This window comes from Chelonia mydas, chromosome 3 (assembly GCF_015237465.2).
Source record: "Chelonia mydas isolate rCheMyd1 chromosome 3, rCheMyd1.pri.v2, whole genome shotgun sequence".
Lineage (NCBI taxonomy): Eukaryota > Metazoa > Chordata > Testudines > Cheloniidae > Chelonia > Chelonia mydas.
The window spans coordinates 39,108,894-39,136,814 of NC_057851.1; the positions used below are offsets into that span (position 1 = coordinate 39,108,894).

At 41.4% G+C, this 27,921-nt stretch overlaps 2 protein-coding genes across 4 annotated transcripts in view; both read left to right on the forward strand.

The window, feature by feature from the left end:
- On the forward strand, window positions 1–27,493 carry KBTBD11 (kelch repeat and BTB domain containing 11). Of its 3 annotated transcripts, none has more exons than XM_037894191.2 (2): window positions 1–146; window positions 19,739–27,493. In XM_037894191.2, the coding sequence occupies exon 2, from the start codon at window positions 20,745–20,747 to the stop codon at window positions 22,728–22,730; it is 1,986 nt and encodes a 661-aa protein (XP_037750119.1). In that variant the 5' UTR covers window positions 1–146; window positions 19,739–20,744; the 3' UTR covers window positions 22,731–27,493. The 3 variants fall into 3 exon arrangements, with proteins under 3 accessions (XP_037750119.1, XP_043398278.1, XP_043398277.1); XM_043542343.1 differs by lacking the exon at window positions 1–146 and adding an exon at window positions 18,334–19,482; XM_043542342.1 differs by lacking the exon at window positions 1–146 and adding an exon at window positions 18,334–19,467.
- MYOM2 (myomesin 2) overlaps window positions 25–27,921 on the forward strand; it is a 167,696-nt gene continuing 139,799 nt past the window's right edge. Inside the window, exon 1 of the mRNA XM_043542341.1 lies at window positions 25–146. The gene's annotated coding sequence lies outside the window, so the exon portion shown is untranslated. The remainder of the gene's footprint in view (window positions 147–27,921) is intronic.

The window sequence follows — 27,921 nt, forward strand, 5'->3', positions numbered from 1 at the left end:
CTGACCAGATCCGCTGCTGCAGCTGGGACCGGGTCGAGGCAGGCGCCCCTCGCCCGTTCCCCGCCCCAGCCAAGGCACTGGACACGCGGAACCAACCTTCCCGGAGAGCGGAGGCGCTAACGTGACACTCTCCCCGCTGCCCAGAGGTAAGCGCTTGGCTAGCCCTGTGTTGCACAGCCCCGCCACGCAAAGGCGTCCCATCCCCAGGCCATGGCAGCTGCCCCCTTCAGGTGTAGAGCCCAAGCGGCCCTTGCTGGCGAGGCAAACCTACTGGTTGTCCTAAGGAATGGAAATGCAGTCCCCTGGGGCTGGGTTTGGCAGCTTCTCGGCCCTGGTTCTCTGTCCCCCCCCGTCCAGCGGATTTCTTGAGGCTGGATGGAGAACTTAAGTCCCCGCGAAGTGTTAATGGTGCACTTGCTCTAAGGATCTCAGGTAGGAGCAAACTGTTCACGGAGTGTGAATTAAAGGCATGTCCTCTATGTCTGCTGTGCAGGATCCTCTGAGACTTTTTATTTAAAAAAAATCCATCACAACGCAACAGTTAATTGAGAGACAACCTTGTGACTTTGTTCCTAAATTTGTTTTTTTTTTTAAAAGCACCCGACAACAAGCTAAGCGTGTTTATTAATGGAGATTTGGAACTCTGTCCGTTTTAATCATGCTTTTCTCTTCTGTCAATCCTGATTAATCCAGTTCACTGCCTACCCTGTATAGCACGGCCGCAGCAGCACTGAGCATGCTCCCATATGGAGAGGCATATTTTCTTGTCTCTTCTCCGGCTCTCCCGTAGTAAGCCACATTAAGATCCGGCTCCCCCTCCCCCCCCCCCGCCCCCTTTTCCTTTTTGCCTTTACTCCTGCTGACCTATTAGAAATCTGAATGACTCAGCACCTTTACGGTCATGTTTAAGCCTGTTTAACAGCAGCATAATAGTAGATTCCCTCATTCATTTTTACTGAACACTTGCCCAACCTACTAAAAATCACATGAATGGTACAAGCCTTCGGTATGCGTACACACGTTACTTAACATCATGGCAGGTAACGCCTCAGGAAGAATTCTACAGAATTTAATAGAGTTGAAACCAATTGGGTTTTCTAATTTTTACTCTTAAAAACATATAGAACAGAACAAAAAGCAATACACTTTATTAAATTATAAATTAAACTAATATTAGGAGTCTTTAAAACTACAGAAAGGTTATGATTGTAACTTAATTCAGTAGGGCTTTTCCACAGTGGCATGCAAAGGCAGTAATATAGATCAATGTATATATTCTTTTCTCTGTCTCATTTGTCTACAAAGCTAAAGGACTCTTGCTATTTCACAAATTGATAATGTCCCAAAAGAAATAAATGAAATATTTACTGTAACAAAATCTTCATTGGCATTTATTAAGACATATTTATTCCATGGTTTAGGTGGCCAGTATATCCCTCTTCCTGCCAGTAAAATTCTTGCAATTCTTCCCTTGCCTTCTCAGATAGCATTTATTCACTCTTTAATGAGGAAATCCTAATGCATGTCAATGGGGCCCTCCAGCTGTCCAATACTAATGGTGTCCTATGATAGGAAGCCCTCATAAGACAAAAGGTATTGGAACCCCATCTTGCCAGCCCTCTCTGATGTAAATAAATGTTCCTACTGTGAATAGTGCTACTGAAGGCAATGGTTACACTCGTGAGTTAATGGGTACGGGTGGTGGAACTGGGTCTTGGCATTGTGAAAAGATGGGTTCCTTTAACAAACCCTTTTCTTCTGCAAGTTTATTATTCACATGACTTTCCCATATAAAAACAACAACAAAAACCAAATAAAAATAGGTTTCAGAGCAGCAGCCGTGTTAGTCTGTCTCAGCAAAAAGAACAGGAGTCCTTGTGGCACCTTAGAAACTAACGAAAGCTTATGCTCAAATAAATTTGTTAGTCTCTAAGATGCCACAAGGACTCCTGTTCTTCAAATAAAAATAGCCATTTTTTCTACAACCCAAAACCTTTTAAGCTTTTAATGTAGATAGATTTAAAACGTGCATAAACATTAGGTCCCAAGTATTTGGCAGGCGTATTTGATGAAAGCCTTTAACAATCCCTATAATAAGGTAAGATTATAGTGTTTAGAACTGTCCTCAGTTTACAGAGAGAGGGATCCAGTTAAAGTAGAGAGCCCAAATCCATGAAAGCTGCTGAGCATGCTCAGTAGAGTATCTAACATTCTAAATGGTCCTGTTGCATTCAGAAACAAGGTGGGTGAGGTAATCTTTTGTTGGGCCAACTTCTGTTGGTGAGAGAGACAAGATTTCGGACTTACACAGAGCTCTACTTCAGGTCTGGGAAAGGTACTGAGAGCATCACAGCTAAATCCAAGGGGGAACAGATTGTTTAGCATAAGGAGTTAACATGTAAGAGACCATTCAAGGTGAAGTGGGCAGATAACACCTCTGCAGTCAGAGGACAGAAGAGGGTTAGTGGGTTATAGATCATTGTAATGAGCCTTAAGTCCAGTGTCTTTATTGAGTCCATGATTTTTAGTGTCTAACAAAAGTTATGAATTTAAGCTCCCAGGCTTGTCTTTTGCAATAGGGCATTTCATTAGTGGTGGCTGGCTCCTAAGAATTGGGGTAAGAGGCCAAGACTGGGGCCAGTCCTACTCTCATAGAAGTCAGTAGCTTTTTTTTTTTTCATGTAGGGCACCATCAAGCAAATTTTTTTCTTATGATATTGAATCAGAAACTGATGCCATTTATGCCTATGGAGATTCTGCAGCAGTGCAGTCAAGGAAGCTATTTCTTTTCAATGAACAGAAATTTATATACCTAGATCCATGGGAATTTTCATTTAAAAATATCAGCTAATTTTTCATTTTATTTAGTCTGATTAGCCATATTGGAACATCACAGTTTCTATGTCTTTTTTTTTTAAATAATACCATCAACACCCATGTTTAGGGTTCGCTGCATCAATTTTTCTCACAATTTGTTCTTGTCAGAGAACAAACATCCCTAGTTCTCTTTTTTGAAAAATAATTATTTTCACAGTCCATGGTGCATTTTTTCCTGGGATCTGATAATTAGAAACAGAAAATCAAAATCCCAGTTCAAAAATGACTTACAAATGGTGTAATGACAAGACCAGCATTTAGCTTTGGCACAAGAGGCCAACATTAGAAATGTAAATCCTGCTTTCTGTCACTTTAAGGTGCATGAAAGAGATGTGAAAATGTTTTTAATAACTTAAATTGAAGAAAATCTGCTACATATAAGGCAACTTCTGCCCTTGCACAACTCCCATTGACAGATGCATATCTGAGAGCAGAATTTGGTTCTAGTGCTTAACTTAAAGAGACAATAGCAAGAGGCAAAGTTTCACCGTTGGCCTAATTGTGTCACATGTACATAAAGCTCTCTTTCCCATAAATGGGACTACAATTAAGCATTTTCGTATGTACCAGATGTCTCATTGTGAATGACCAATTCAAAATGGACTTTTTATGCCCCAATCCTGCAAAGGCATAAGCAAATGTGTAACTTTACATATGTGAGTAGTTCAGTTCTATTGAAATTAATAGGACTATGCATGTGTGCAAAGTTATACATGTGTTTATCTTTGCAGGATTGGATCCTTAGTAATTTTTTTGTAGACATAATGGATGATCCTGCAGTCCTTTCTCAGGAATGGTCCTTGGATATTATGGGTAATTTTGCCTTTGTAAGGACTACAGGATGGGGCCAGTATAATATGGTAATAACCAAACAATTATTGTCGAAAAGTGTTGTCCAAATATCTTATGCAACATACACATAATGTTATACATTATATATTCTAAATTATCAGACCCTAATGATCACAATTAAGTTTATAACATATATCTACTGTCCATCAGTACACAGCACATAATCAATACTGCACAAACAGCAAAAAACTGCTGTAGAGTTACAAATTTTGCCTCTGCGAGAAACAAAAGGACAGTCCTGTGTTAGTTTTTGCGGTGTGACATTCCACAAGCTAGTAGTTTTAGGCAAAGGGACAGCACCTGTCAAGCCTTTCACAAAGAAACATGCCACATACAGCAACTTCCCCTCATATATACACACATACTTTATACAAGCAATTTCTATTCTGTTATGTTGACTCACACGTGGTAATTAGCCACAAAGGACATGATCAATATTATTTTACAAATACAAAGCTACGTATTTTCAGATTAGTTTAATCTGTTTATTGGTTTCTGGTCACCAAATCCTCCAGGGAGTGTCTCAAATCCACATCATGTAGCTGACTGCTGGACTTTGCATTTGTATCCATGAAATAGGTAAAACTTCTGGAACGTGATGGGCTCTTGAACCATTCAGGATATCAGCCTCCTCAGACAAGCAATTCTAGCGAAGGTCTGAAATGAAGTTGCTCAATAAATTACCTTGAGAGTTGTCTTCCTCCCATTGTGCCCGCCCCCCCCCCTCCCCCCCCCCCCACACACAATGGAACAACAAGGATTAACCATTGGAGCTAAACTATTCCTCTTTTTGTGATCTGTATTATTAATATGGAGGATACTAAAAACTGAGGACCAACTCTTTGGCATTAAGAGAGCATGAAGCAGTATAACTATTTTCAACAATAGCTCTCAATCACTCAAAGTCACAATTTGTTTCAAACATACCAGAATGTTCACACTTTGATCTAGTGGCTCTCAACCTTTACAGACTACTGTACCCCTTTTAGGAGTCTGATGTGTCTTGCGTACCCCCAAGTTTCACCTCACTTAAAAACAACTTGCTTACAAAATCAGATACAAAAGTGTCCCAGCACAGTATTACTGAAAAATGGCTGACTTTCTCATTTTTACCATATAGTTGTAAAATAAATCAATTGGAATATAAATATTCTACTTAATTTCAGCATATAGTAAATAGAACAATATAAAACAAGTCATTGTCTGTATGAAATTTTAGTTTGTGCCAACTTCGCCAGTGCTTTTTATGTAGCCTGTTGTAAAACTAGGCAAATATCTAGATGAGTTGATGTGCCCCCTGGAAGACTTCTGTGTACCCCCAGGGGTATGTGTCTCCCTGGCTAAGAACCACTACTTTAATTCCACGGTGAATTCTCCACTAGGGTGTTATGGAAACTCACTAGATACACAAGTCATTTGGGATATTCTACCAAAGTCAGACTACCTCTCAGAGGGGACTGTCTGAAAGCCATAACTTCCACTGCTTTAAGGAAGTGATAGAGTGGGAAAGGGGAGTGACTGCTATGTACCCACAGTCTATGTATAAGTTTGATGTGTGTTTGGGTCCAAACCAGGGACAATTCCAGGGTAGCTCTGATTGACATTCGATCCCTTGAAAATATATTGAATACAAGATCGCCATAATGATGAATCTTAACAGCAGTTAGCTCTTACATGGCACTTCATCAGTAGATGTCAAAGTGCTTTACAATGGAGGTCAGTGTCATTATCTCCATTTTTACAGCTGGGGAAACTGAGGCAGAAAGAGGGGAAGCCCAAGGTCACCAGGCAAGCCAGAGCCAGGAATAGAACCCATGTTTCCTGAGTCACTGTCTAGTACTTTAGCCACTAGACAATGCTGCCTCTTGATAACCCCTGGACTAGACTTGACAGAAAGTTCATTAGTTCAGCTAGGAATCAAGAGAGATGGCCTGTACACCACTAGATAAAGAGAGAACTTTTTCGGTTAGTTCATCCAGGAGTGACTGGCTTGATATAGGAAGCACGGAGTGAAATTCTATGGCCTGTGTCATGCAGGGATCAGATTAGATGATCACAGTGGTCTCTTCTGACCTTTAAATCTATATATTCATGGGTCTTTGGTGCTGTCAATCTGGCCCCTTGCATGAAAATTGAGTGTATTTTTTTAATCAGGCCAGCAGTTAAATAAGTAGTAGTAAATCATAATCTAAACAGGGATTAAAATCATTTTTAAAGAAAAATAAAGGTAATATAGACAAAATACCCTTTTCTTGACCATTTATATCCAGCATATGGAATTCCCATTAAAGTCAGTGGGAATGATCCTCATCAAGGCCCAGCTCCTCAAAGGTGTTTTGTATCTGACTCTAGGTGCTTAAATACCTTTGAGGATCTGGGCCCAAGTACTCACAGGATCAGACCCTGTAAATATTAGCATTTTCATGGAAGACTCGATTTTCCACCTCAGCCCAGCCTACGACTGTCTTCTTAGTATGTGGTAAACTTTCACTGTAATGTAAACAACATCGATTTCAATACAAGGTTTATGATGTTTTTTCCTCACTTCTGCAGTTGTGTTGCCCAGATGGACTAGGCTCATATTTTGTTAAATCTCACTTATATAGTTGCTGTTGAATACAGTCCCATCTCCTGTTGAGAACAGAGCTGACAGCCTGCAGGTTTCTCAGACACCCTTGAATTTGGCCACCAGTCTGCCTCTGACTTCACCATGTGTTGCTGTTCTGAGGTCAACAAATGTGATTTTTTTTCCCATCCTTGCGCAAGATGTCATGGGCCAGACCCGTAGCTGGTGTAAATCAGCATAACTCCCCTGAAGTCAATGGAGTGATGCCAATTTACTGCAGCTTTGGATCTGGCCCAGTGTCTTCAGAAGACACTCCCAGCAGCTGGGGAGTGCAGTGGGCAAGAACAATAAACTGTTAAGCTGCTCTGGCACTAATTTTTCTTAAAAGTTGCATACACATTAGGCACGTTGTTGTTTTTACCACCTGTGGGTTCAGCCAAAGGAAAGTGAAGAGCATTTTGGAAAAGCGCAATGCTGCAAAGTCAGCAGAAAGAAAAATCCAAACAAAGCAAATGACCCAACAGAGTCTCGAACATTAAAGAATTACAAAAATAACAGACCTCCCCAATCCCTTGATCAGTAAGACACTTATGGCTGTTGGGAATGTAATTGAAGTGCTATGTCAGAAGCAAATTATTAGTTTAATTTAGGTTTGTACATTAAGGAATTATATATATAGTATTTCCCATTTATGTCTTTTTAAAAAAAGTTGACTTTTCCTGTATATTTTTTGTTTGTTTAATATAGTGTTACTCAGACCTCAGTGGTTCGAGAGCCAAATTAGTGATCAACATTACCCAAAAGAGTGACAGTAGTATGAATTCATATATTTATTATTTTATCAACTACAATTGGTTAATAACATAGTAAAAGCATCCTGAAGGGTTAATAACTTAGACTGATCAATAATTAAATCACACAGTGTTTTAATATCGTGTGCTGCAAAGAGCCACTGGCAGCTCGTGAGCCGCAGTCTGAGTATTACTGGTTTAGTACATTTATAACAAAATGACATGATGCCCTATGTTCATAAGGCAAGAAAAAATGGACACGCTGTAGCATTTCATACTGGTAAATTTCCTTATTTTTATTGTTCATTATGTATTGTTACTTATGGTTTGTATTGCAGTGGGACCTATAGGACCCAACTGGGATCAGAACACTATTGTACTAGACACTGAGCAAACACATAAGAAGTCATGATCCCTGGCCTAGATATGAGGCTTAGAGTGGTACAAAATGTACTACATGCTGGAAGACTATGCATATTCCCATGCGTAGAATACCTTCCGATAGTGAGATATTAAACACAGATCTAGAATTTCTAAAGCTCAGGATGACGAGTAAACTCTGGGGTTCTGTTAGTCATAAGATTTTTTAACACATGGTAAGAAGACCCTTTAATTTTCCAAGTGTGGGATTGGTCCCTTAGGACCAGATTCACCTCTGAACTAGAACTAAGGCTAACACAGGTATTGAGAGCAGTTGATTTGGGGGACTAGTTAGGCACTCAGTGCAATTAGGCCAGTTTAATTTGCACCCCTGTTGCAATAGCCCTTATAAATGCCCTAACCACTCCCCTGTTTACCTATGACCCACCTCAGAATTTGTCCTGTACTAATGCCTCCTGTGGAGGTGAGTTGAGGCCACACATTGAAACAATTGAAGACAGTTGGCAGTTTTTAAAGAGACCTTGTTAAGGGCACAAGACCAACCTATCCCACTGTGCAGGAAAGATAGAATCATAGAATATCAGGGTTGGAAGGGACCTCAGGAGGTCATCTAGTCCAACCCCCTGCTCAAAGCAGGACCAATCCCCAACTAAATCATCCCAGCCAGGGCTTTGTCAAGCCTGACCTTAAAAACTTCTAAGGAAGGAGATTCCACCACCTCCCTAGGTAACGCATTCCAGTGTTTCACCACCCTTGTAGTGAAAAAGTTTTTCCTAATATCCAACCTAAATCTCCCCCACTGCAACTTGAGACCATTACTCCTCGTTCTGTCATCTGCTACCATTGAGAACAGTCTAGAGCCATCCTCTTTGGAACCCCCTTTCAGGTAGTTGAAAGCAGCTATCAAATCCCCCCTCATTCTTCTCTTCCGCAGACTAAACATCCCTAGTTCCCTCAGCCTCTCCTCATAAGTCATGTGTTCCAGTCCCCTAATCATTTTTGTTGCCCTCCGCTGCACGTTTTCCAATTTTTCCACATTCTTCTTGTAGTGTGGGGCCCCAAACTGGACACAGTACTCCAGATGAGGCCTCACCAATGTCGAAATAGAGGGGAATGATCACGTCCCTCGATCTGCTGGCAGTGCCCCTACTTATACAGCCCAAAATGCCATTGGCCTTCTTGGCAACAAGGGCACACTGTTGACTCATATCCAGCTTCTCGTCCACTGTAACCCCTAGGTCCTTTTATGCAGAACTGCTGCCGAGCCATTCGGTCCCTAGTCTGTAGCGGTGCATGGGATTCTTCCGTCCTAAGTGCAGGACTCTGCACTTGTCCTTGTTGAATCTCATCAGATTTCTTTTGGCCCAATCCTCTAATTTGTCTAGGGCCCTCTGTATCCTATCCCTACCCTCCAGCGTATCTACCTCTCCTCCCAATTTAGTGTCATCTGCAAACTTGCTGAGGGTGCAGTTCATGCCATCCTCCAGATCATTAATGAAGATATTGAACAAAACCGGCCTGAGGACCGACCCTAGGGGCACTCCACTTGATACCGGCTGCCAACTAGACATGAAGCCATTGATCACTACCCGTTGATCCCGACAATCTAGCCAGCTTTCTATCCACCTTATAGGAAGTGTGGCAAGAGACCACCCTGGCTTAACCAGGAGATCTTCAATGATCTGAAATTCAAAAAAGAGTCCTACAAAAAGTGGAAACTAGGTCAAACTACAAAGAATGAATATAAACAAATGACACAAGTATGTAGGGACAAAATTAGAAAGGCCAAGGCACAAAACAAGATGAAACTAGCTAGATACATAAAGGGTAACAAGAAAACATTCTACAAATACATTAGAAGCAAGAGGAAGGCCAAGGATAGGGTAGGTCCGTTACTCAATAAGGGGAGAAAACAACAACAGAAAATGTGGAAATGGCAGAGGTGCTTAATGACTTCTTTGTTTCGGTTTTCACCAAGAATGTTGGTGGTGATTGGACGTCTAACATAGTGAATGCCAGTGAAAATGAGTTAGGATCAGCTGACTGAGGAGATTTCCGAGCTGTTAGTGATTATCTGTGAAAAGTCATGGAAGACAGGAGAGATTCCAGAAGATAGAAAAGGGCAAATATAGTGCCAATCTATAAAAAAGGAAATAAGGGCAATCCTGGAAATTACAGGCCAGTCAGCTTAACTTCTGTACCCGAAAAGATAATGGAGCAAGTAATAAAGCAATCAATTTGCAAACATCTAGAAGATAATAAGGTGATAAGTAACAGTCAGCATGGATTTGTCAAGAACAAATTGTGTCAAACCAACCTGATAGCTTTCTTTGACAGGGTAACAAGCCTTGTGGATGCGGGGGGCGGGAAGTGGTAGACGTGGTATATCTTGACTTTAATATAAAGCTTTTGATACTGTCTCGCATGACCTTCTCATAAACAAACTAGGGAAATGCAACCTAGATGGAGCTATTATAAGGTGGGGTGCAAAACTGGTTGGAAAATCGTTCCCCGAGAGTAGTTATCAGTGGTTCACAATCATGCTGGAAGGCTATAACGAGTGGGGTCCCACAGGGATCAGTTCTGGATCTGGTTCTGTTCAATATCTTCATAAATGATTTAGATAATGGCTTAGAGAGAACACTTATAAAGTTTACGAACGATAATAAACTGTGGGGGGTTACAAGTGCTTTTGAGGATAGGATTATAATTCAAAATGATCCGGAGAAATGGTCTGAAGTAAATAGGATGAAATTCATTAAGGACAAATGCAAAGTACTCCACTTCGCATTTGGAAGGAACAATCAGTTGCACCCGTACAAAATGGGAAATGACTGCCTAGAAAGGAGTACTGCGGAAAGGGATCTGAGGGTCATAGTGGACCACAAGCTAAGTATGAGTCAACAGTGTAACATTGTTGCAAAAACCCGAACATCATTCTGGGATGTGTTAGCAGGAGTGTTGTAAGCAAGACACAAGAAGTAATTCTTCTGCTCTACTCCGCCACGATTAGGCCTCAACTGGAGTATCCAGTTCTGGACGCCACATTTCAGGAAAAATGTGGACAAATTGGAGAAAGTCCAGAGAAGAGCAACAAAAATGATTAAAGGTCTAGAAAACATGACCTATGAGGGCAGATTGAAAAAATTGGGTTTGTTTAGACTGGAAATGAGAAGACTGAGAGGGGACGTGATAACGGTTTTCAAGTACATAAACGGTTGTTACAAGGAGGAGGGAGAAAAATTGTTCTTCTTAACTGCTGAGGATAGGACAAGAAGCAACGGGCTTAAATTGCAGCAAGGGAGGTTTAGATTGGACATTAGGAAAAACTTCCTAACTGTCAGTGCTGGAATAAATTACCTAGGGAGGTTGTGGAATCTCCATCATTGGTAATTTTTAAGAGAAGGTTAGATAAACACCTGTCAGGAATTGTCTAGATCAGTGCCACTGGGAACTGCGGGCGGCCATGCCTGCGGATGGTCAATGTAAACGAAGTATCTCGCGGCCCGCCAGCGGATTACCCTGATGGGCCGCAGGTTGCCTACCACTGGTCTAGATAATACTTAGTCCTGCCATGACTGCAGGGGACTGGACTAGATGACCTCTCGAGGTCCCTTCCAGTCCTATGAGTCTATGATTGGTGGTATAGCTGCTCTGGGATACCTGTAGTGAGCCCCCTCGAGAGGCTCATGTCCTCTTTGTGGCTCCCTTACCACCACAAAGGGGCCACAGCCCAACTAATTCTCCCCTCTCTGTGCAGCGTTAATGCTGAGCTCTTATTTATTTTTATTTATTCATTTATTTAAACAACAATACAAAAAACAAATGGAAGATCTAGGTACCCTAAGAGTTAGACTTATACCACTTAAAAAAAACCCCACCCATCAGGGGAAAAAAAATCTTATACAGGTAACAAGTTAGCTCAGCCATTAAATCAAAGAATAAAAAAACACTTTCACCCGCCACTCCCAAAGCCTACCGTTCAGCCTTCCCCAAAACTTTATTTACTGAATGCCTTTGTTTTTCCGTTTTCCATCTAAATCAGTACAGCTTTCTTCAGAGCTAAAATTCTTGGAGGGGAAAAATCTGGAATTATTATGTAAAGTTAATTAGAACCCACAGATTATTTTAACTGCAGCGAAAAAAGCTTGGAAACCTTGTGTTTGAAAAATATTTCTGTAAAAATAGCACAGAATGAACCCATGATCTCAGAGAAGGGGACAGAAGATACAAGACTATAGGTCTCTGTGATTTCTGTCCTGGTTTGGCATCCCTCATTTTGTTTTCACAGAAATCACTGAGCCAATCAGTATCTGATTAAAAAAACAAGTTCCTTTTCTGAGTCCCAGAGTTTGGCTGGGAAGATTATTGCTGCTTCACTGTCCCCTTCTTCAAAAGCTTTTGTATTAGGAACAACATCTTTCCTTTTAGCCTATGTTCCTGCTCTTAAGGCTGGGAAGCACCAAATTTTGTAGGTTTTCTTGAGGAATATCTTTCATTTTCTTAGCACCTGCCCAGATTGTCTTTTTGTTATGCATTTCTGTGACAGTAAATATCATAGTTCTTCCTGTGCTTTGTCAGAGTTCTCAGATTCTGCTCACCTTTTTAATCTGTACTCTTTCTATAGGTATGTCAAGGGGAAAATCTTGCCTTAACAGTAACTATGGAGCACAGTTCTCTAGATCACTGGCTTATCTGCTATATGAGGGCGTAGGGGTCTACTTTTTCAGAATGCAATAAGTTTGGTTGCTCCTTCAGTCCTAGGAAGCACAACCAATCGCCCGGTTCTTACTTGAGTTTCCAGAATCTCTATGAATTTTTTTTTTTTGAAGGCTGCAAGAAATCTGCTGATTTGCTGGATTTCTCTTTCACACATTTTAGTGAAAAATTCTGCTCCTGCTGTATTGTGGTCCTAACTTTATCAAAATGGCTCTCTTAGACCTTGTCTATACTGTGAAATTTTACCCTGTCTGAACTAGGATTACCATATGTCCAAATTTTCCCGGCTGTATCCGACTTTTTGGTTCTTAAATCGCTGTCCGAGAGGAATTTTTAAATATCTAAAAACGTCTAGGATTTTGCCATTATTATTTTTCCCCAAAGAAGAGTTGATCATTCAAGAAGGAAGGTGAATGTGGATCACTCGAGAGAGTGCCTGCTTTTTCCCCCTAGCTCCCAGCGCTTGTGCTGCGAAATAGCTGTTTCGCGTGGCTGGGAGGGAGGGGGAAGGAGGGGGAACGCGGCACGCTCAGGGGAGGAGGCGGGGCTGGGGGGGATTTGGGGAAGGGGTCCAATGGGGCAGGGAGGGGGCGGGGTTGGGGCAGGGACATTGGGGAAGGGGTGGTTGGAATGGGGGCGGGGAAGGGGTGGAGTTGGGGCGGGGGCGGCACGAGCAAATTCCCTCCCCCCATGGAGTGTCGTCTTTTTTGAATGTTCAAATATGGTAACCCTAGTTTGAATCCTAGTTCAAATATGGTAACACCTAGTTAGGTGTTAACACTGTTTAATGGACAGTGTTGACCAGAACTTTATGTACTCAGTTTCATGTCAGCTGTGATTTAAACTCCAAAGTTGAATGTTCCATCACAGTTAGCTGATACTTACACCAAACATAGACTATTCTGATCTACACAGATTTATAGAGTTTAAATCGCTAGCTCATCTAGTCTGATAGCACAGGCCATTAAATTTTACCTTTTCCCCTGGATTGAGCCTAATAGCTTGTGTCTGCCTAAATCATGCATTCCAAAAAAGGACCTGTTTTGATTTGAAGACATCAAGAGATGGAGAAGTCACCACTTCCTTGGTAATTTGTTCCCTCACTGTTAGAACGTTGTGCCTAGTTTCTCATTTGAATTTGTTTTGGCTTCAGCTTCCAGCTGAACAATGGGTTCTTGTTAGGCCCAGATTATAAAAAACCCCCTAATGCCCAATATTTTATACCCATTAAAGTAGTTGTACAAGGTAATCAAGTCACCTCTCAGTCTTCTTTCTGATAAACTAAACAGATGGATCACTAAGTCTATCACTGTAAAGCATTTTCTCCAGCACCTTGAATCATTTTTGTGGCTCTTTTCTGAACCCTCTTCAATTTTTCAACTCCTTTTTTTTTTTTAAATACAGGCACCAGAACTGGATGCAGTAGCCCATTATCAGTCTCACCAATGCTGGATTTTACCTCTGAACAGAGGTAAAATCACCTCCATACTCCTACTCATTATATCCTGTTTATACATCCATAGCTCACATTAGCCCTTTTTGCCACAGCATTGCACTGGGTGCTCATGTTGAGTTGCTTATCCACTATGGCCCTATAATGTCACTATAGTGCATCCAGCTTTGTGTCATCTAACATGATTTTTGGTAACCATGTGCGGACATGGTTAAAAAGTAATAATGACCAGACTTAAATTTATCTATGTGTAACCATATTGTACATGTAGAACTGCAAGGCAGTCACTCCTGGAGCCTGCAATGATTTCAGATAAGAGGCTCTTTAACAGATTCAGTGTCCTATTGTTCTGCCTTCGTATTCTGCTCTTTATTACTTTTGTGACACAAATGGCAGCTCTAGGGTTTTCCCATCACATGCTGTAGTCTTTTAAAAAAAATCTTGTTTCTGCATATGCTCTTTGTGTTAGACATTTTTTCTTTTAAATTATATTAAGACAGTATTTGCATTTAAAATTGTTAGCTTTTCAGTTCCGTAGGTGTATTATTTCCTGTATGGTGTGAGAGCTCTTAAGAGATGTTTTTCCTTCCTACGCACTTTTTGAAGAGTGTATATGAAAAGGAACTCAATAAAATATCTTCCTTGTAAGAATTTTTATCCCTATTAACATGGTATTTAGGAAAGCCTGTATTTTTTGTGGCCGCTATGAATGGTCAATATTTTTTTTCTTTCATAGTGCAGCCATATTAGTGATTCCATAGTTACATTTTTGACAATATTACTATTATAAGACCAGTTTTTGCCATAACCCCTACCCTTTCCTCTTGAATTTCTGAGGAAGCACTCCTAGCTATATGAAATTGATCATGTGTTGTCTTCTAGTCAGAGGAGAATTTTTTATGAAAGTTTATTTTCTTTATTAAGGTTGTATGGAAAAAATGAGTTGTTAGATGAAAGAATGCATTTCTATTAAGAGCTCTGAAAATATAAAACTGGGAGAGGTCATGAAGAAGCTTTATAAGCAACTTGAGAGAGGATACGATGCTGTGAACTCTATGAAACACATCCTGTAGTAAGGGCAAATTAGTAAATTTCCATTATAAGCCCAATTTTGAGCACCCCCAATTTTCAAAAAAAAAAAGCTCCTTTCGTCCTGAAATTTCTCATGGGTCTGTCACTAGAGGACAAATTGTTTTTTTTCCCCAAAAGTTTGAGGTTAATCAAATAAACAATTTTTTAGGATATAAACTTAAAAACAATAGTTGTTTTTCTTTTTCTGTTTGTTTCTTTGAAGTGGTTTGCGTGGACAACATCAAGTTTGTTTTATACAATAGCCCTCAATAAGCACTAATGCATAGGACTACTTTTAATAAGTCTGAATGGAAAATTCAGGAGTTATAAGTTAGAGGCTAGAGTTGAACTTCACACAGAGGTTTGCAAATATTATAATTTCTCTGAGAGGACTCATACAAGTTAGGAATAACATGGAGCATATCTGCAGAGCTTGTTGGTTCCATGAGAAGCAGATCATAGAACTTACAAGACCGACTACTGTAGTTAGCGTACAATGGCCTAGCACCCTTTAGCTCTCCCTGTGGCCACACTAGCTTTCATTAGCTTTCTTGCAAAACAGCTTGGGGAAGGAGATCTGTAAAGCTCTTTGCCCTACATCAGCCTTTCAAGCAGTCACTTTTCTCCTGACTCACCCTTCGCTTAGATTAGAGTCAGGTTCCTTCACTCCAAAGAGTCCATATACCGGCTATTCTCAATTTAATGGTCTCCTTAAGTCTAGTTTTTTTAAATAAATACGAGAGACAGATTCTCTCCTCTAGTTCAGGACACTTTGGGTTGTTTAGGTGGCCAGAATCTGGCCCAAACTATCTAACTGAGAATTCCCCCAGCCTAGAACAGCATTCAGCTGGTGTAAAGCTGGCATAGCAAGATGCTATGCCAATCACTCACTGTTCCCCATCCTGGCATTAAAGATATATTGGGGCGGGGTAGACAGCATGTACACTCTTCCAATTCTCTGTATGGTCCATTGTGGACCACAGCCAGCCAATGTAAAATAGAGCAGCTTAAGAAGCGCAAATGCTGCTCTAATTTATTCTGGGGATGGGCTGAAGCTGATTCGGGTTGTGAATCAGAAAACTGTAACCAGCTCCTTGGCATAGAGGGGATCTCGATGTAAGAGGTAATCTGAATCAAAGTTCATTGGCACAGCTCAAAAAGTAGAGAAAAGAAAAGGTAATTGGAAACATTCATCTAGTTGGATGTTATGAAAGAACAGCTATGTGGGTTCAGTATAAAGAAATATTACCCATAATATGTTCTTATAGCATCTCTCTCTTAGAACAAGGCCTCTCCCTCTGTCAAAAAACTGCCTCTTGCAGTCTAAGTGTCTTTAATCAAGCTATCTTATCTCTGTTTGCTAGACTGATGGGTACACATCCAGGAAGTCGCAAGTGTATCACTGCCAAGCATGTGGATTCAGTTCATGGTTGTTGGCAGTTCCAGTGTCCATTAACATGCTGTCATTACATCACCCTAGGCCAAACCCAACCTAATAAATACTGGTTTGAGTCCATTTAATATAATTCCTATATTAGAGGCCCCAGCCTACTACTGAGATAGGCCTACTACTCCTGTATCAGCCCATAGATACCAAAATACTTCTAAACAACTTTCTTTCTTTTCCAGCACCTATCCCATTTGAAAGCTTTGACCAAACTAATCCAAAAGTGCTAAAAACACATTTGATTGAAGCCAAGGTGATCTTTTAAAAGTTGACAAAATTATGAACTCAGCTATCTTCTATTATTTCCATAATTCTTGGTGATTTTGTTGAAATGAAAAACCCTCCTTCATCACTTATGATGTGACATAAAAAGTTGGATTTCAAAACTATATGCTGGAAGACAAGGATAGAATACAGTTTTACATTCCATCAGCTTTTCAGCTTCCTTTTGTTCTATGCTCGACCTATGATTTTGGGATCCCTCATGCTGGCTAAGGGAAAAGTTCTATAGCTTCTCTGAATTGTTTTCCAATTTTATCTTTGTGTGATTCCAAGTTTGTTTTTAATTAGACCAGATTTCCACTGCAACAGCTGTCATCAGCCTAATCTGTCAAGTCCATCCAAAATCTCTTACTTAAGTTTTTAGTTTAGTGTGTCCTTTGTTATGTAAAATGTATGCTATGATTGATTAAATCCTCCTCATGCTCAGTACAAATTTCAATATACTGATAGTCATTCAATTAAAATAAATCTAGAGACAATTTTTCTGAAAGTTTCACCGAGTGTCATTGGGAAGCTGGGGCATCAATCCTTTCAGTTTGGTGACTGAAGATTTTAGTTTTTTTAAACTCTCACAATGTTTGCTAGGACTGTGTTAGGTTCTACCTGTTGCTTAACAAGGTTTCAATGGTAAGCTGAACATCCCAGCTAAACGTGTGTGAATATGTGAAAGGTTTAGGGCTCAGCAAGCGACATTAGACTTCTGTCATAATTTTCTCTGAATGGCATCTTCTACAACTTGGACACAATATTTGGTTGTTTTCTTTTTGGATGTTGTATCAAGCAGGAACACATTTTTCCATATGTAGATGCTTGTAACCATTATCTAGTCACTTCTCAAACTCAACCCATAATCATGCATCAAAGTCAATATTAATTATTTTAGTTCTTCCTTTAACTTCCCCTCTCTTTATTTACTTGCAACTAGTAGTAGACTTGTGACTGTAAAGCTTTTTTGAAGGAGTCTGTTGTGATGAATCTACTAAGCAGTAATAGTGTGAGGAATCTGCTAAGGGTCAATCTTTGACTGCTTTTTCCATCCTGCTGAGGGCAGATGTAGGTCAAGAGGTGGGAAGTTAGGAGGAGTGGATCACAAAGGCAGGGAGCCTGATATCAGATTGTGATATTGAAGGCAATTAGTAGTGTGTGTACTGGGACCCAGCAAGGTGTTAAGGCCATTGCATCCTTAGCAACTCAGGAACCTACAATGCATGCCTAAGCCAAGGTGCCCAAGGGCTGATGTCCCAGAGGTCTGCAGGGACCTATAAAGGGGCAGTATTGACAATGCATATCCAAGGCAAAATGCTCCACTCATTTATTTAGATTGTTCATTGTACTCCATTGACAGTTACGTTGTTAGCTTAAAAAAATCTGAAAACCTTCTACATTCAAGACTATGCTTTTCAGAGTTTTTTAACAGCATAATTGCTGTATGATCTTTGCCATATTTAGGGTGTAACTTGATTTAGCATCATGGCTATGTTGGGATGGGTTAGAAAGCAAAACAACTACCTAGTGAATTTAATATTGTGAAGACTGAAGAGTATAGAGAAGCATGTTATCAAATGCCCTGTTCACAATGAATTACGAATGTGTCAACGTATCTTATATTTATTCACCAATGTCACTTCTCCAGTGTGGGGAAAACCTGAGGAGAAACAGCAGAAGCCCAGGTCCACTGGGGTCTGTTGCTGTTCCCCAGATTTCTCAATGGATGAAGAGGATCAGAGCAAATCTTCATTTGCACTCCAGGTTACAAAGATGTGTAATGGATCAGCTGCTGCTTAGGGTAGTGAAGGGGAGCATCTAGTGTGTTGTTGAGCAGAGAGGGAAGAAGAAAAAATCTGCTTCTCTCCAGTGCCCAGGGATTTGGGGATCAGCAGAAGCTCCTCTTCTTTAATTAAAACTACAGAGAAGATGAGTTGCTTAGCTAAACTTCAGAAGGCAATAAAGTCCAGTCTAACTGGTTCAACTCTGGATTTAAGGAATCTGCAAACTATGTTAATAAAGTCCATGAGCCTGGCCAATTCAGCTCTAGACTTCAAAATATCCATACTAGAAATGCAGAGATTCTGAAATCTGTAAATTCTATCAAAATGTACAAGTTACATTAAAACCTTGTGGAGTTCTCACAGGTTCAAATATTCATAGCAAATAATTCCAATATTAATCTCCCATCTTTCTAAGAAGCCTTCAAAGGCAACACAAATCCTTGGTGAGGACAGAATAAAATGAAAGCCCAGTCCTTCAAGCCCTTATAAACATGATAGTCTTTATTAACACACATCTTGTTAAAATAAATGAGGCTAGTCATGTAAACAAGGATTATCCATGCCAGCCTGTGTTTGCCAGCTGCAGCCTCACATTTGGAGTTTCCAGGCAAAGTGGTGTTTGAGTTATATTTTCAAGAAAGAAAGTCAAAGTAAGTTAGGCTTGTCTAACATTAAAATAGTTTTCAAACTCATGTTTCCAAAATGCCTTGTTTGAGTTACCTCAAATTTTACTAAATCCATAAATAAATAATCCCTACTGGCAAGAAACCATATGGAACATTTTGGGCAGAAATTAGTGTGTATGATTGAGGAAGTAGAAAGTGGTCAAGTTAAAATTATAATAAATAGTTAGTTACAAACTGTGGAGTCAGTACTGCAGCTCCATATAATATGAAATTAAATACAGACAATTTATTGACAATATGATCATTATCAGTGATTGGAACTTAAACAAAACCTAGGAAAATCCTTTTTTAAAAAAGTCTCGGTTAAGCTGTTACTAAAATTCTACATTTATGTAACAAAGATTTTAAAAAAACTCCTTGGTTGTGGTACTGTTGTTCGGAAATCTAATCTAACTTTCAACCATGGCCCACAGACCTCCAGTTTCCCAGTGAAAACTTCATGTACTGACCTATATACTGTGAATCTACCCACTTCTTATTCTTATGAGCAAGAGGCCTAAACCCTCCAAGAATGAGCTGGAGACTATAACACTTCATGTATCCATATATGGGACTACACAGCAACCCAGATCAGTCAGTGACACATTTGTCAGTTTACTTTTTTTTGTTTGTTTTCATAACTGTATCAAGCAATTCTCTAGTATGTATTTTGTAACAACTGTGGTTTGCATTAACCTCATTTTAGTCAATTTCATAATCAAATTTCAGGATGCAATATCCACCATTAAAAAACATTCAGTTATACTAGTACAAAACTCCTCTGGAATAAACTCTAATAACAACCACAAACTGAAGATTATTTTGTTTTAAACTGATCAACTTTTTTACATTTTCTTTTAAACAGGAACGAGAAATGCATAGAATCCTGTAAGAAACAGTGAACTGAAGAAACCACCTTGAATCTCAAGGAGCCTATAATTCCAAGGAAATCTTGACTGGTTTAAAAACTGTTCATAACTGCAGTTAGTTTCTCCTATTAAAATAGTTGCTTAAAGTAAATAAATTATGGACATAACTATATTTAAGACTCTAATCTTAAAGGATCAAATTTCCTCAGCACAGTCAATTGAAAAAACAACACAAAAGGATGCCATTGAGCACGACAGCTTCCGAGGGTGGGGCAATAATCGCAGAATACAATCACACATCCGTGTATTTAGTTGACTCTGTTGCTGCAAATATCAGAGCTGAAAGTCGGAGGAAAATCTTTAGCTCCTCTTTGAGCTGAAATAAAACAGTGCAATCAGTCAAACTGATCTTGGGAGATGCATGTAGGCTGAGATGAACATCTAGGTAAATCAAAACTGTTAAAACTGAATGATCTTTGACTTGTTAAAGAACATATACCCCTTACTCTGAAGAAGAAGAAAAAATAAGAAAAAAGCTCATAGAAAGCTAAATTGCGCGAGGAAAAAAAAATCAAAATCCTCCAAGGTACAGGCAGTGAGATACTTTATTACTTTTCATTGATCTGTCAATGCCACTCACGGAAAGTCTGAGCAATCAAGCTGTAGCAAACACATTATGGTTACAGATATCTATACAATGTTGAAATTAGTCAAGTTCAAAAGTTCAGCAGCGAGTGGCTGCAGGGACGGCTGCCGCCACACCCCTTTCTGCTGTCAGCATGTGAGAGGAGTCCAGGCTTGGAAACAAGGCTGAAATTGACCATGTGCCAAGAAGGAGAGTTGAGCAAGAAAAACCCACAGTAACATTCAACCTTAAACCACAAAGGGAAAAAAAGTAAAAAGGGAGAGGGGAGAAGCGGAAGGCGAAGGGGTGGCTGACTGTGCGGCTGGGAGTGTGTGTGGGGGGGGGGACATTAGCCGGGCCCAGCCTCTGCTAGAGCCATGGAGAGCCCAGTCCTATCCTGTGTCCTTTATCCAGGTGATGGGAATATCAGTGAGGCAAAGACCTGTCCAAAGAGGCTCTGCGGAGAAGCGGAGCAGCAGCTAGGGCCACCGGGAAAAGCGCTGGGGGAAGCGGAGAGCAGCAACGGCGGCCAGCCGCAGCCCGGCTCCATGGAAGGCAGCGCGGCAGCGGGGGAAGAGGAGCGCGGGGGTGGGGAAAGCGGCGCGCTCCCTTTGCAAGCCCCCTGCGGTTTCAGCTCCTCCTTGTGCTTCAGCTCGCCCGGGGCGGGGGACAAAGCCCCGCAGCAGGATCCCGGAGCAGCCGCCTCCTGCAGCCGGGTGGTGAAGAGCCAGTGGGAGATTAACAACGCGGCGTCCGAGTCCGAGGAGGAGGGGGAAGCGGGAGGAGGCGACATCGCCCGGCCGCCGCCTGGCACTTACTGTCCCCAGGCTGGAGCGCAGCCCAGGAGCCCGCAGCAGCCGGTCTCGGAGGAGCCGGACCTGGTGATCGAGGTGTCCGGCCGGCGGATCCGAGCCCACAAGTCGGTGCTGGCGGCCAAGAGCGACTATTTCCGCGCGCGCTCGTCCCGGGACATCCTGCGGGTGAAGGGGGTGAGCTACGGGGCGCTGCGCCTGCTCATCGACTACGTCTACACGGCCCGCATGGGCGAGGTGCGCCACGACAACCTGGCCGAGGTGGTGAGCGGCGCCCGCGTGCTGCAGATGCCCTGCGCCCTGCACTGCGCGGCCGAGGCCATGCGGGCCCAGCTGCGCCTCGACAACTGCTACCAGCTGCTGTGCCTGGCCAAGAAGCAGCGGCTGGCGGAGCTGCGGGAGGCCGCCTACCGCTTCATGAGCGACCACTACCTGCAGGTGCTGCGGGAGCCCGCCGTCTACGGGCGCCTGAGCGGCGCCGAGCGGGACCTCATCCTGCAGCGCCGCCTGGAGGCCGGCAAGCGGAGCCTGCTGGTGGCCGAGGTCAGCGACGCCTTCGAGAGGCTGAGCGCGGGCAGCAGGCCGCAGAGCCGGGAGAGCAGCCGGCCGCAGAGCCCCTCCTCCGTGGTTTCGCTGGAGGAGAGCAGCTACCTGATCTACTGCTACCAGGAGGCGGCCAAGGAGTGGAGGGTGCTGACCCGCCTGCCCGAGGAGGCCAACGCCAAGGGCTGCGCCATGTGCGTCCTCTACAACTACCTCTTCCTGGCTGGGGGCATCGCGACGGCCCCGGGCGAGCAGCGCGCCCGCCTCTCCGACAAGGTCTTCTGCTACAACCCGCTCACCGACACGTGGAGCCAGGTGCGGCCGCTGGGCCAGCCCCGCTCGCAGCTCAAGCTGCTGGCCTTGGACGGCTACCTCTACGCCGTGGGGGGCGAGTGCCTCTTCACGGTGGAAAGGTACGACCCGCGGGCCGACCGCTGGAGCCCGGTGGCCCCGCTGCCCAAGGGCGCCTTCGCCGTGGCGCACGAAGCCACCACCTGCAACGGGGAGATCTACGTGTCCGGCGGCTCCCTCTTCTACCGCCTGCTCAAGTACGACCCCCGGCGGGACGAGTGGCAGGAGTGCCCCTACAACAGCAGCCGCCGCCGCTCCGCCGACATGGTGGCCTTCAAGAGCTTCATCTACCGCTTTGACCTGAGCGGCAGCCGCGGCGAGCAGGGGCAGGCCGGCGGGGTCGAGGTCTTCCGCTACAACACCGTGGCCAAGCGCTGGAGCCAGTGCGCCTCCCTGAGGCCCAGCAGCGGCCCCCTGCAGCCCTTCCGCTGCGCCGCCCTGGGCAGCACCATCTACTGTGTCAACCGGGCCGGCACCCTACGTTTCAACCTGGCCCAGGACGGCGAGGTGGAGGCCGACGGGGGGCTGCCGGGCAGCTTCGACGCAGAGCTGCTGAAGGCCCCCTTCGAGGCCAAAGGTGTCCTCCTGCCCTTCGTGCTCACCCTGCCAGAGAAGCCAGACAAAGCTGGGGAGCCGGAGAGCCCCCTGGTGTTCTGAGTGGGCCTGGCGTGAGGGCAGCCAGATCAACTGCGGGAAGGGGCTGTGCTTGGTTTCCGTGTGGTGCCCTGATCAGCTGGTCTGGGGCCTCTCCACTACTGCACAGCAAACATCCAGCCAGGGGCCCGCACCAGCTGGCAGGATTAGAGGGAGCTGGGCTTGCCCCTAGCTCAGCAGCCTGCCCGACAGCCACAGCCCCTGACTTGGGGCACCTTCAGAAGGTATGCATGCATTAGAGGGCTGGGGTGCCCCTCTTGAAACGTTGATCTAGGGCCGGTGCTGGTTATAACCACTCTAATCTTTACTTTGCTTCATGCGGGAAGAATTCACTCCTTGGCGCTGGTGAGCAGCCAAGCAAATTAAAGAAAAGCTGCTAAAATAGGATAATCTTTGGGATAATGTGGGCCAGTTCCCAATCTGGAGAAGACCTTTCCTCCTGGAGTTATATAAATCCCTGAAAACAGAAGCTTATAATGGAATATTTAATAATAGTGTTGCTCTTGTATATATACACAAGAGGGGCTGCTTCTTCTGCCTTTCGTTTTCTTCTCTCCTTTGGATATCAGTTGTGAATACTGCTGGCTACATAAAGGAATCCAATTTACTCAACAGCTCATATGTTAGAAAAGTGTAAGGAGATCATCTGAATTGCATTCTTTCATTTTTGGTTTAATAGATTCTTTAAGGAAGACATGGCACTGTAGCCCCAAGAATCTGCAACCACAACGAATGATTTAACAGAGACCAGATTTAAAGTTTTTAAGCAACACAAATGCCTGCCACATGTTCAGATTTGGAATACAGAGGAAAAGTCAGTTTACCATAGCACAGCAGAATTGTGGCTGAAAGAAATGATAATTTCTGTAAAAGACAATGCTTTACTTTTTTATCAGAAGTGTTAAATCATAGTAAACAGGAAGCAAAGCTGTTCAGTTCATGGCAGATTGAAATGACTGTGGATGCCACTGAGTGTTGGGGGAAACATTTTGTATTTCACTGCTCTTTAATTACCTGCAAATCAATGAAAATGAACCTAAACCAAATGTGAATTCGTTGAAACTGATTGCATTCAGTTTACATATTACACTTTATGTCCAGTAGCCTGTGGTAAGAGACTATTCCAGCATAGAACAAGGCTATCATGGGAGAACAAGAAAAACAAGAGTTTGCTAGACAAGCTGATTATACTTACGTACTAGCATAATGTTAAGATTTCCCTATCTTTTAATTGAGAGGCTGATTTATTTATTTGAGGTAAATGAGTGTTGTAATTAATAATTCACTTGTCAATTATAGTTCTTACTGATGCCATATACTTTCATTTGGATTCTGAATCTTTTGAGAATAATTGTTTAGGAAGCAGCATATAGAGAGAAGAAAAATGATATAATGGGAAGTTGAAGCATACTTTTTATCATGTTATTCAGAAAAAAAGTGTAGACCTTCTGGACAGGCATGCTGTATTAAAAAGCGCACTTGCATTTATTTTATACATTTTATATGTAGACATCCAATAGAAGGATACAGCAAATCTGTTTAGCTTTACAGTAATTAATGAGAAACCATTTTCTTAAAATAGACCCAGTGTTTTTGCTGTGGTTAATTCAGCCTGGAATTGTCACTTGATAATGGAAAAAAATTGTTTATGAGTATTCATCATTCTAGAAAGACATAGCAACTTCACATCAAAGAACTGCAGTAGAAGAATCTTTGTTTTATTAAAATATCTTATTTTTAGCAGAGTGCTAACAGTAAAGTTCTTATATCTCATTGCTAGTTCTAAAGAAAGGCAGCAGATTCTACCATGAGACATCATTTTGACAGACAGAAGCCACAGAGTTTATCTTTATGATTTATTGATGTTTTATATAGTTGATCTGATTAGAATACTATTTAGAAACCAGTGGTGCAATCATGAAGCCTTTAGTCAAATAATCTCCCCCAATGAATTCACTATAAGTGTTGTCTGAACAAGGACTTTATGACTGGGCTATATACATTTTAGCCTAGTCAGCATGCTAGTTGGTTAAATAGGATTTAACACTGCAGTTAGAATTTATGTTGTGCATACATGCAAAAGTTAGATATTGATCTTTTACTTCCTGATACACGTAACAGATTAGTTAATTCCTCAGCTGGACAAATACAATTTTGCATTTTGCTCCTAATTATATTATTGCCTTCTAAGTATCAGAAGAGCTGTGAGGCTAACGAAAAAATGATTTGTGTGCATTAGAATTATTTTTCATATCATTGTAGCACAGGTAATGCTTACGGTTCTGTAAGTGCAAACCCTTAAAGCTAAGCAGCGTGCAAGTATTGCTGAAACAGAGCCTGAACCAGTATAAGGACCAAATGCACATATTGAAATGTCAGTTTTATCTCATAGTACAATTATACAATTGTTTATGTATTTGAATACCTTATCTAGTACAGTATTTATACTACATTTCTAGTGAGGAAGCTAATCAGGTTTGTAATTTTTTTCCCCTTTGCATTTTAATTTGGTGGTATTTCATGAAAATGCTGCTTGATTAGTTTTGGGAAACCACTGTGACCGTAAATGTATAAAGATATTCCACAAACATCCAGCAAAGGTTTGAAATTTACCTTTATCATAATTAAGATATTTGTTGCTGTCTATAACTAGAAAACATGTTTGCAAATACACTTTACAACAAAACCAACCAAAAATAAACAAACAAGATTAAATCAAAAGTGCTACAGACACCATGAAGACATTTTCGCTATTTCATTCAGATTAAGAATGATAGTATTGGGCCAAAATGTTCTCTCACTATTTACCCTGTGAAAGTGAGAGCACAATCTGGTTTTAATTAGTAGTAGTCAGTCAAATAGAATTTCCTTTATACCCTAGTTGCATAATCGCAGCCAGATGACTGATTTTTCTGGTAACATAAAGACATTTCTAGCTGGTTTCCTATTCTCTGCTCCATGTTTCCTAAGCAGATCTGTGATTTTTCCCCCCATTATATATTCAGTACTAAATTCAGTTATGAATGTACCAAGTGAAATGAAATGCGAGCCTTACTAGCAAAGTTAGCAACAGACGGAGAGCTACTAAGCAATGACATGAGAAAGAACCTTAATTCCTGCAACACAGTTTATAAAACTCCTGTTTATACCTTGAAACCAGTTAAAAGGAATAATTGTCAAAAGAATATGCCTATTTGCTCAACACAAGAATTGCTAAACCATATGGGAATGATGCTAATCATAGCTGTTTAATCAATAAATCTGTTGTGCAGTAGCTAATGTGAATTCCATGCACAATGAAATCCCTTGTAAATAAACAGCTGGTAGAATTTCAACTGCAAAAAGAATAAATTATTCACATGAAAGCTGTACTTCTCCTGTGCTGTTTGGTTAGGTATCAAAGTGGTTGCTCTCAGTACCTTTGGTTATTTATTGTTCATGAGTAGCTTATTGCTTTTCATGCTTTAACAGCATTGATTCCAGTGACTGCTCCACAGATTCTTTCCATTTTACAAGCACAGAGCTTAAACTGTGTTGATTTGCTTTGTGTCTCTGTAGTGACACCTAGCATTTGTTACTTGAACAAACACCAGAAGTTCTATAGTGAGTTCTTTCTTTCTAAGTTTCAGTTTTTCTCAATGACATTGATTTTGGTACAGTTATTAAAGCATAAGAAAAGAGGAGAAACTCTTACTTAATATCATATCCAAAAATATACCATTAAAGTAACTGTAGTGTGTCATTTAATGAATCTGTCTGTAAGGGATAATATCCTGCCTTTGTTCTGTGCACTGAACTCACAGTGGATTGAAAGGCCTTTTATGTGTGGTGTGATAGCAGAATGTAGATCTAAGTAATTTCTAAGAAAAGTACCTTTTAATCTAAGGCTGGGCAGATCCTGTTGCATAATACCCAAAGGTAGGAGGCTAGGGTCGTATGTACACTTAGAGGGCCAAATTCTGCTCTCAGTTAAATCAGTGTAAATATAGAATAATTCCACTAATTTACACCAGTACGACTGAGAACAGAATTTGGCCCACAAACTGTTTGAGTCACATTCTGCACTCAGAAATGTCCAATCCCACTGATGTCACACCATTCATTTTGGCCCAAGAAAAGTATTGTCGTAGGAGCCGCTACAGTAAATTTACCAGAATTAGGAATCAGTATTCTATTTTGTATTTTAGAGGCACTCCCAGTTTCACTAGTTACCAGCATTTATCCAGCGGATAGGAGAAAATGTGAATTTGTCTTCTGTTCTGTTTATTTATTTTGAATTACCATATATTTAGCCAAAGCAAACAAAATAATGGTTGGGGGAGAGCAATGGGGGAGCCAAAAGTAGTATTTTAGCCAGTGTAGAATACATGGCCAGTCGTCTTAAAATAGTTTAGTAAACACATTTTCCTATTTATATTTTTTCCATAACTGGAGCACATTTCAAACAAATACAGTATTTTTCAGTGAGCTAGTTTATTTGCTCATGCTTTGCTCTTAAGCATTAATGTTAGTAATGAATAAACCCTAGACAAATTTGTGAAACTATAAAATGACCACGTTGATACAGTCATTTATCACAGACTAACGAATGCAAATGCTTCAGACACTGTGTACAATTCAGGTGAATTATATTTGTAACTGATGTATTTATTAACCTTTCAGTTTTAAATATCTAGGCAAAAATCACTGTAAAGCTTTTTATGTAGTCTAATTTATGCTGTAATGGAATAAATACATGCAAACGCAAAAGCTCCCCTTAGGGCTTTGCAGGTAGTCAGTGTCCTTTCTTTATGAAATTTCTTTATTTTATATACAGTAATCTATATCGTTTACAATACGTAAACAGTGTTGTGTACATTCTTAACATACAGCAGGGGATTGAAGTTCTAAGTACAGTGTAATTGGCACATACATTTTAATGGTATTCATGATTATGCTACAAAAGTTTGAAAAAAATGCACCGTGCTTTGAAAACAGTTGCTACTCCAGCTGAAAGACCACATTTTCTTTTTGTAATTTGTTTGTACTACAAGGTTGAAATACACTTTGCTATTAAAAAGCCCAATTAATTGACTGCTATGTAAGTGCAATGGTGGTACTAGGTTGGGGAAGTGATATCACTCCCAAACCTGGAGACAAGTTTTGGGGGCTACAGCACAGTTAATTTCCACTTCCTGTTGCTTCCATAAAGAAG